Genomic DNA, 10,397 nt, shown 5'->3' with positions numbered 1-10,397 from the left:
ATTAACTTCTGTATCGCTCTCCTCCTGCAAAGGGCTTTGAGTGGTTTACATATTTCTCCATCCAAATAATGCTCAGAGACAGATCTGCTGAGCTTTAGGCATTAGAAGTGCCAAACGGGTCTGTGGCTCCATGGCAGAACATGCTTTCCAAGCCGAAGGTCCCAAGTTCAAATCCTGCTTGGTGCCGAACTAAGTGGCGTGACACCGTTCAAAGTCCACTGAAGGCTTAGAAGGGACTAACTCTGCTCAGGACTGTACTTGTCAATATTCAAAGTGGGAGATTTCTGGCTTCGTACTCTTTTATTTATTTTTTAATCAAGTTCTATCAATATGTCTAATTCTCAATGTGTCCAGATCTGTGGACACTTAAATCTGGAGATTAGAGTCACAAGCAGATAAGACAGATAGAATCAGAGATTCACAGAGTTAGAAGGGGCCATAGAGGCCATCTAGTCCACCCCCCTGCTCAGTGCAGGATCAGCCTAGGGCATCCTTGACAAGTGTTTGTCCAGCTGCTGCTTAAAGACCACCAGCAAGGGGGAGCTCACCACCTCCCCAGGCAGCCGATTCCACTGCTGCACAATTCTTACTGTCAAAACGTTTTTCCTAATATCCAGCCGGGTACCTTCCCGCCCTTAATTTAAAGATCTTTCTACAAGCCTGAGAAAAGTTCCAGGATTGCGGAAAAACCGGAAATTTGGGGGAGGGGGGGAATACACCAGGTATTTTTTAAAAAGAAAACCCAAATAATAAAAGCATCACCTGTAGCTTTAAGAAACAAATGCCCTCTGTGGCTGTTGCTAGGCAGCTACAACAGTATTGCCAGCTGAAGCCCTGGTTGCTGTCAGTAAAGGCAGGTGGAGGGGGCAGATCTCTTTCCAGGGCTGTTTTGGCCTTTGAGGGAATACTCATTGAAGGCAGGTCTAGCAGCAACCAGGGTGGCCGCCTACCATCCCGTTTTCACGACTCCCCCAGGCCCAGCTTTCATAGAACCATTTTCATATGATGGTTCTTTGAACCAAGTAATTTTTTCTACTTCTTGTAATCTCACCATCCTCCTTCATGTTCTTCTCCTTGTTCTAAAGTCTTGGCCATGCACGAGAATGTATTAAAATGCCCAACACCTGGATGTACCGGACAGGGCCACGTGAATAGCAATCGCAATACACATCGAAGGTATGTGACTTTCATCCTATTCATGTGTTGCAAAAACTCGACTTGGGGGGGGGGACCAATTGAAAATCTGTTCAGGACATGAGGACAGACTGAGTTCTTGGACTTTGCTGTTGTTACCTGGCAACTTTAATATTACCTAGTTTTAAATTATTACTTATTACCTCCGTGTCTAAAGTTTGCTCATGGCCAGAGTATGAACCAAAGGACTTGTCTTTTACCTTTCGGCCTTTGCACTAGCTGGTCTACTGGATCCAGGACCGCCCCAAGCTCTAGCCCAGGGGTGGCTAAACTGCGGCTTAGGAGCCACATACGGTGGGCTCTTTCACACTCATTGTGTGGTTCCCGGCAGGGCAGCTGGGGAAGCAAAGGGGAGGCGTGCCTCTCCGATCAGTCTTCCCTTCCCCAGCCAGTGTTCCCCTCCCTGGGTAGGCCTGAAATGAGGGGAGCAGAGAAAGAAAGCAACTTTAAATGCATTCTCAAAGCCCCCATCCCACCAGCCGGCTTGGAGAAGGCATTTGTCTCTTTAAATCCCTTCTGCAAGCCAAGCCAGCTGGCTTGGGCTTGGAGGATGCATTTGAAGTTGCTTTCTTTCCATCTCTCCCTCCCTCCCCCCATCTATTTGCTTTCTTTGTTTCTCTCCTCTCCCTCTCTTTCTATCCACCTTTCATTTTTTTCCCCCACCTCTCTCTCTATTTCTCTCTCTCTCAGACAAATACATGTCATTGGACAAATAAATATCAGTCTCAGACTCCTTTTGTTTTTGTTTTTGGCGGTCTCATCTAATGTTAATAAAAAGCAAATTTGCATACTTCCCAGTAAAAATGGGTAATAATTGTTCACATTGTGCGGCTCTCAGACATCTGACGTTTATTCTAGGTTGGCTCTTACGTTAAGCAAGTTTGGCCACCCCTGCTCTAGCCCAAGATGCCATGGATATTATTTCTTGTTTAGTTGGAAGGGCACTCCTCCTTCCAGGCAACCCTGACTCCAGGGCTTTTTTTGCAGAAAAAGCCCAGCAGGAACTCATTAGCATAATAGGCCACACCCAACAGCAGAAACTCATTAGCATATTAGGCCACACCTTCTGACATCGCAGCTGACTGCATGTTAGGCCACACCCCCATGCCTTCCCTTGGCTTGCCCAGGCAAGCCAGCCCTTGGACAGGCCGGGGGAGGCATTTAAATGTCTCCCCGATCCTTCCAGGTCCCCCCCTGGAGTTTCCGTGTGGGATGTCGCTCTCCAGGCCTTCCCTCTGTAGCCACGCACTGCTCCCTCTAAGCAGTGAAGTCTTGTGAGCACAAATTCTACTTTGTGAGCTCCTGGCATTAAAGTTGTGAGCGAGTGATTTGGCGGCTGCATCAATTAGCTTGCTCTGGAGCCATCCTTCCCGAGCGAAGACAAAAATGTGTGAGCCGGAGGCTGAAAAACTGGGAGCCAGCTCACACTAACTCACCTTAGAGGGAACATTGCTCACAGGGTGTCTGTTGTGGGGAGGGGGAGGGAAAGGGATTGTATGCCGCTCTGAGACTCCTTCGGGTAGTGAAGGTCCAATCTCTCTCTTCTTAAAACCCAAATGGAGCTGGCCCTATTTTCTCATATTTTATATACAGCAACTTTCTTTCACGTGATAAAAATAACAATTATATATGGTAACCCAGAAATATCAATGGGGTTTTTTTTAAGGGTACTGTGGCTAACAGAGTCAGATTCCAAAGTAAATTTACTAGCTCTCACTAGGTAGAGCTATAAACGTTATTAATACTTTGACAGGCGCAAGGTTAGCAAATCTGCTTAATTTCTTATTCATTGTTTGTGTCGAAGCCATGAAAAGAAATTGATCTGGCCTCCCTCATAGACTCAGACTCGGAGCCGGAAGAAAAATCAGATAGATTTGCTCAGTTAATTGAGGAGACCAATTTGGCCATAAACGCTAGCTAGCAAGCCACGGGAAGAGAAAATTAAGTTAAGCTGATGTGCAGTTATGCTGGCCTTCTCAATGTCAGCAACCACACAGCTCGCCACGCCAGTGTGATTCGAGTTTTCTTGTGGGGGGAGACAGGATCCTCTCTGGCAGGTGCTTCTGCCCGTTTGGTGTAGTGGTTAAGTGTGCGGACTCTAATCTGGGAGAACCGGGTTTGATTCCCCACTCCTACACTTGCACCTGCTGGTGTGACCTTGGGCCAGTCACAGTTCTTTCAGAGCTGTTCTCTCAAGGGCAGTCCTCAAAAGAGCTCTCTCAGCCCCGCCTACCTCACAGGGACTCTGTTGTGGGGAGGGGAAGGGAAAGGAGATTGTAAGCCACTCTGAGACTCCTTCGGGTAATGAAGGGTGGGGTATAAATCCCATCTTTCCTCCTCCTCCTCCTGCTCCTCTTCTTTTTCTTCGTTGCCAACTCCTCCCACAAATACCCAGGAATTTCCTAACCTGGATTTGCCAACCCTACGTTCATGCCTGGGTTCTTCATGCTCAAAATCTGGCCATACTTCAGGGCGACCTCGACTGAAGAGGGGCTTGCTGGGAGGGTGGCGGGGGGGTACCCTGGGCCTGCTGGAGTGAAGTCCTAGAACCAGAGTGGAGGTGGTAAGTTGAGGCCCTTCCTGCGTCAGGTTTGAAGGAGGCAGGGGAAGAAAACGTGTTAGTTTACACTCTCCTTTCCTGAAAGAGCAGTTTGTGTCAGAGTTCTCTCAGCCCTACCTACCTCACAGGGTGTGGGGAGGGGAAGGGAAAAGGAGATTGTAAACCGCTCTGAGACTCCAAGTGAAGGGCGGGGTATAAATCCAATCTCTTCTTCTTCTTCTGTGCCACATCTGGGCTGGAGATCCAGCACCATGTTGGGATCGTGTCAAGAACGTAGGTCAGGCGTCCCCAACAAGGTAGCCATGGGCAGCGTGTCGTCTATGGACCCCACTCCTGGCACCTGCCAAGTCTTGAGAGCCAGTTTGGTGTAGTGGTTAGGAGCGCGGACTCTAATCTTTGAGAACCGGCTTTGATTCCCCAGTCCTGTGCATGCAGCTGCTGGTGTGACCTTGGGTCACTTATAAGTTCATTCGGAGCTGTTCTCTCAAGAGCAGTCCTCGAAAGAGCTCTCTCAGCCCCACCTACCTCACAGGGTGTCTGTTGTGGGGAGGGGGAGGGAAAGGGATTGTAAACCGCTCTGAGACTCCTTCAGGTAGTGAAGAGTGGGGTATATAACCAATCTCCTCCTCCTCCTCTTCTTCTTCTTCATAAAAAATGGGTGGGACCAGATGGCGGTTTTGCCTAGCAAGGCTTCTGATTGGCCACTGGAGATTTGATTGTTGTTTAGGCAACAGCTGCTACTGCAACACAAGGATCTTTGCTGTGTGGCTGAAGCTGCAGCAGCCATTTTGTGGCTGGCTCCGCCTCCTGGGGCAGCCATTTTGTGGTTGGCTCCGCCTCCTGGGGCAGCCATTTTGTGGCTGGCTCCGCCTCCTGGGGTAGCCATTTTGTGGCTGGCTTCGCCTCCAGGGGCAGCCATTTTGTGGCTGGCTCCGCCTCCTGGGGCAGACATTTTGTGGCTGGCTCCGCCTCCTGGGGCAGCCATTTTGTGTCTGGCTTTGCCTCCTGGGGTAGCCATTTTGTGTCTGGCTTTGCCTCCTGGGGCAGACATTTTGTGGCTGGCTTCGCCTCCGGGGGCAGCCATTTTGTGGCTGGCTCCGCCTCCAGGGGCAGCCATTTTGTGGCTGGCTCCGCCTCCTGGGCCAGACATTTTGTGACTGCGCCTCCCATGCTCTATCAGAATTCTGAACAGGTGAGGACCCCTGACGTAGATTCTCAGCACCGTAGCTGCTGTGCAATACCCCACTGGCTCTGCAGAACTTAAATGTGGATCAAAAGTAGGCCAACTACCAGTACTCTAAGGTTTGCTGCCCTGGCTAAAGTTCTCAGATGCAACCTGAGGAATTGTTTTTAACCTTCACTTGCCCAGGTCAGCTTCTTCCTTGATGTCGTTGCTCTGGGCGGCCAGGGCTCTTTTTGTAGCAGGGACTCCTTTGCATATTTGGCGACACACACCCTAATGTAGCCAATCCTCCAAGAGCTTACAGAGCTCTTCTTACAGGGGCCACTGTAAGCTCTTGGAGGATTGGCTACATTAAGGGATGTGTGCCAGGGCTCTTTTTGTAGCAGGGACTCCTTTGCATATTAGGTGACACCCCCCCCCTAATGTAGCCAATCCTCCAAGAGCTTACAGAGCCCTTCTTACAGGGGCTACTGTAAGCTCTTGGCGGACTGGCTACATTAGGGGTGCGTCGCCTCATATGCAGAGGTCTTTCCTGTGACCCTGCTACCAGAAACGAGGGTCCTGTCTGAGCACACAAAAGCCAAGGAAAGGAGCAACAGAAGAGAGCAAGAAATGGAGCGGGAAGCATCCCGTCCCACTGCAGAAGGAGAGGAATAGTGCAGTCCTGAGAGCTCCTTCCTGGGAGTAAGCCCCGTTGAATAGACTTCATGGACGTCCAGGACCTCAGGCGCTCAAAAGTGTTATATCAGTGTCTATTATGCTTGTGCTAATCTTTCGGTCTTTCCGTTCTTCTCCTCTCACTTGGATCCCGGCCGCCGCTCTCCAAAAGTTTATCAGGGTGCCCCATCGCCGCCGCGGAGAAACTCGCCAAATCTCATGAGAAGCAGCCGCTGCCGACCGGTGACCCATCAAAGAATAGCTCAAATTCTGATCGGATACTCAGGTAATGGAGGTCAGGTAGATTTCACAGAATCGTAGCGTTGGGAGGGACCTCTAGAGCCCTGCAGGACTCCACTTGGTTGGAATCCAAGTCTTACGAGGAAAGGCGGAAAGAGTTGGGTCTGTTTAGCCCGGGAAAGAGAAGGCTTAGAGGGGACACGATGGCAGCCTTCAGGTATTTGAAGGGCTGTCTTGTAGAAGATGGAGCGGATCTATTCTCTCTTGCTCCGGATTGCAAGACTAGATCTAATGGGTGGAAATTACAAGGGAGTGGATCCCGGCTAAGTATCAGGAGAGACTTCCTAACTGTAAGAGTGGTTGAGCAGTGGAACAGTCTGCCTCGGGAGGTGGTGGATGCTCCTTCGCTAGGCGTTTTCAAGCGGAGGCTGGACGACCATATTTCGGATATCATGTAGGTATGTAGGGCTGTCTTTCGGCTATGCTCCTGCAGAGTGCAGGGGGGTTGGACTAGATGACCTGCAAGGTCCCTTCCAACTCTAACATTCCATATGATTCTATATGATTCTTTGAAAACCTCCAAAGGAGGAGAGCCCGCCACCTCCTGAGGAAGCCTGTTCCACTGAGGAACCTCTAACTGTCAAAAAGTTCTTCCTAATGTCTAGCCGGAAACTCTTCTGATTTAATTCCAACCCGTGGGTTCTAGTCCAACCTCCTGGGGCAACAGAAAACAACCCCACCCCATCCTCTATATGACAGCCTTTCAAGTACTTGCAGAAGGTGATCATCTCACCTCTCAGTCGTCTCCTCTCTAAGCTAAACATAACCAGCTCCTTCAGCCTTTCCTCATAGGAATTGGTCTCCACACCCCTCACCATCTTCGTTGCCCTCTTCTGGACACGTTCCAGGCAGCTTGTCCATATCCTTCTTAAATTGTGGTGCCCGAAAGTGAACACAATACTCTAAGTGAGGTCCAGGGGTCATTTCCTGCAGGAGCGCACAGGAGCGGAGCTTCGGCAGTAAAGAGACCAGGGGGCGGGCACATGCAACAAGCCCCACCCCCTTCTCCCCGCAGCCTTCAATCAGAGCAAAAAGCAGCCAGGTAAGCTGCAGAAACCCCCCCCGGCCCCCCAGTCCAAAACAGTTCAGTGGCACCTTTAAGTCCGGGTTTTATTCAGGTACAAGCTCTCCCTCCTCTGCGAGGACAAATCTGCATGTTCAAATAGCTGGCAATCCAAAAGAGTCCAGTGGAGCCTCAGCGGTGGGTGTTGCCTTCTGACACACTTCCGGTGATCTCAGGGGGTGTGGCATATGCAGATAAGTTATGCTAATGAGTTATGCTAATGAGCTCCTGCACCACTTTTCTACGAAATGACCCCTGGTGAGGTCTAACCAGAGCAGAGTATTGTGTTCAGTTTTGGGCACCACAATGTATGAAATAGATCTTCAATGGCATGGTTCTCTCTCCCCCCATTCTCTCTCCCCCCCATAACAATCTTCACATCTCTGGGAGAAGAGCATTTAGCCACGGCAGCTGCCCCTTCTGGCGTCTCCCGTACCTGCTGATGCCTTCCTTTACTGTCAAATGTCTTTCCCGACAGTCGAAGTTTAATTGATGCTCTCAGGCAGGTCACGCAGGACGACGGCTGGCTTTTGCAGCACCAATTAATGCAGAGCCAACAGGCCAAGGGGCTTTTTAACAGCGCAGTCGGCGGCTCGCGTTCTGATTACGCCGCAACGCAAACAGCCAGCGAATTACAGCCATTATATTAACATTATCGGTGGGGGGAAGGGGCGGGAAGGCGGCCGTCCAATTCTTCACTTCCCGTAATAGGTTAACACATCCTTTTTTTTTTGTAACAAAATTTTTATTCAGGATATAATCAATCAAACTCAACGTTAGTTTTACATTTATACCCGTTACATCCTGCCCACCTCCCTTTCCCCCCCCCACATGGCTTCCCACAGTGCTACGACCTCCTGTATATTGCTTAACCTTTTCTCCTCCATCCGTTTCCTCATTACAAGTTCACTAGGTAACTATTATTCTACTATTACAATTATATCTCTATTCTTTCATGATACTGGAAGTCAATATTCAGTAGTTATTAAAGCAAAATAAATTGTCTCTTACATCCCAATATTTTTCCAGATAATCTTTTAAATCCCTCCGGTCTTTATAGAAACCTTCTGCTTCCATGTTATTAAGTTTTCGAGTCATCTTGTCCATTTCAACCAAAAACAATAACTTTTTGATCCAATCCTCAACTCTCCGGACTTCCTCTTGCTTCCAGCATTGAGCATAGGTCATTCCGGCTGTTGTTATCATATACCACATCAATGTCCTTTTCGCCACATTGACCTTTTCCATTTTTAGTCCCAAAAGTAATACTTCTGGTTCTTTCTTGAATTTACATTTCACAATTTTTTCCATCTCTGCATGAATCTCACTCCAACATTTTTTTCGCTTTTTCACAAGTCCACCACATATGATAAAACGAGCCCTCAACCTTTTTGCACTTCCAACATTTGTTTGACATATTAGTGTTCATGTTGGCAATCTTTTTTGGCGTCATATACACATATACACATCCTTTATGGGTGGCGATCCCCGGCCGAGGGACGTCCGCTTCGCCTCAACCAGGGCCAACCGATCTAGAATGGGAAACATTTTGAGAACGCGTCGCTGATTTGTCTTTTACTTCCTCCTCCTCCTCCTTAGGCCTATGTGCTTTGTGAAGCAACTGGAGGTGCCTCAGTATGGCAGCTACAGGCCGAACATGGTTCCCACCACGCCAAGGGCCAACCTGGCCAAGGAGCTGGAGAAGTACTCCAAGGTCACCTTCGATTATGCAAGTTTTGATGCTCAGGTTTTTGGCAAACGCATGCTTGCCCCAAAGATTCAGACTAGCGAAACCTCACCTAAAGCCTTTAAATGTAAGTTGGGGCTGGTCGCGGATGGGGCTTTGGAATGTCCTGGCGTTGTGTTTTGCTTCTTTGTTCTTCCTCCTGTTGTACGGCGATTGCGCTGCTGGATCAGACCCATGGGTCCAGCTTCCCGGTAGGGATGCCAGCCTCCAGGCGGGACCTGGAGATTCCCCCGGAATGACAGCTCATTTCCAGAATACAGAGACCAGTTCCCCCGGAGAAAATGGATGCTTTGGAGGGTGGACTCCAGGGTGTTGTACCCCACCGAGGTCCCTGCCCTCCTCAGGCTCTGCATTCAGATCTCCAGGTCAATTCCCAACCTGTAGCTGGCAACCCTACCCCGTATTCCGCATCAGTGGCCAGGGGGAACCTGGTAAACCTACTTCCTAAGCTGGCAGATGTTTCTGGGAAGTTCCCAAGAAGAGCAAGAGGCTTCTCCAGACCCATAGCCAGAAAAATTGAGGGGGAGGTGGGGGGAGGGCAAGTTACATAGATGCCTTCCCTTCCGGAGCCGCCCTGCTGCTTCTGGTCAGTTTCACTCCCCTCTGATCAGCTCTTAGGCTCCCACCCCCAAAATCTCCAGGTATTCCCTAATCCAAAGTTGGCAATTCTGCTTCCCACTGATACTCTGAGCGGCAATGGAAGGGGGGGGGATTAAGAATCGGTGACGACAGCCGCATCACTAAGCCACTTGCAGGAAAAAACCCAGAACTGACATCAGGTAGCTCTAGGGATCATCAGAACTTCTATGAAAAACCATAGAGTTTCTAGGGATCCCTAGAGCTACCAGAAGTCACTTCCAGGTTAACACAGTGACCCAGCCACCCTCACACACACCCATGTCCCCACCCACAACCCTCCTGCTGGTCGCTAGGCTCAGCCTGGCAACCCTAAATTGAGCACCCGTTGGCACACCTTGTGGCAGTTAACCCAATGTGATAGTTATGTGCGGTGTGAACCTTCTGCCGATCCGTTTTATTGGGTGACCACAAACTCTAGTATTATGGCGGGCTCGTTTTCATTACATGTTTAATCTGTTTAATTCCCTCCCTTTGGGTGGAAGAGTGAGGAATACTTAACCTTTCTCCTGCTCACTCTAGATCCCTTTCCGGAGCTGTTCTCTTCCCACTGGGTTGCCAGCCTCCCTGCGGAACCTGGAGACCTCTCAGAAATATAACTGATCTCCAAATGATAGAGATCACTTCCCCGGAGTAAAATGGCCGCTTTGGAGGGTGGGCTCATCTCTCTCCTAGGTCCCTCCCCTGCCCAAGCCTTGCCCTCTCCGGGCTCCACCCCCCCTCCAAATCTCCAGGAATTCCCCAACCTGGATTTGGCAACCCTCCCCATGGGGTTCCAAGCACATCTATGTGAGGGCAGAGTTCCCTCTGCTCCGGGTGACCCCGTGACCCCGAGACTCACGCTTGCTTCCTGCTGCGTAGCCCCACCCCTTCCTCTGCAAACCCCCGTCCTCTGTCCCGTTTCTCGGTCACAGCGGAGTGCGATGGAATGTTGAGACCCGTATCCCCTTGGGGAAAGGAAGGCTGCTTTTTGCCAGGGGGAGGTCTATTATATTCAGCCATGCCAGATTGATTCGATTTAATTTGTTTTCCCCAGCTGCGTGGGAATGAATCCTGC

At 49.9% G+C, this 10,397-nt stretch overlaps 1 protein-coding gene across 1 annotated transcript in view; it reads left to right on the top strand.

Moving 5' to 3' along the window:
- Positions 1–737: 737 nt before the first annotated feature.
- Positions 738–10,397, top strand: part of LOC107125865 (myelin transcription factor 1-like) — a gene marked incomplete at both ends in the record, with an annotated part of 35,635 nt that continues 25,975 nt past the window's right edge. Inside the window, 4 exons of the mRNA XM_015429328.1 lie at positions 738–791; positions 1,083–1,176; positions 5,767–5,880; positions 8,557–8,771. Of these exons, the coding sequence (XP_015284814.1) occupies positions 738–791; positions 1,083–1,176; positions 5,767–5,880; positions 8,557–8,771 (477 nt within the window). The remainder of the gene's footprint in view (positions 792–1,082; positions 1,177–5,766; positions 5,881–8,556; positions 8,772–10,397) is intronic.

This window comes from Gekko japonicus, unplaced genomic scaffold, assembly GCF_001447785.1.
Source record: "Gekko japonicus isolate JY-2015 unplaced genomic scaffold, Gekko_japonicus_V1.1 scaffold5479, whole genome shotgun sequence".
Lineage (NCBI taxonomy): Eukaryota > Metazoa > Chordata > Lepidosauria > Squamata > Gekkonidae > Gekko > Gekko japonicus.
Note: the sequence above shows the minus strand (reverse complement) of the source record. Positions and strands in the feature narration are given on the sequence as shown.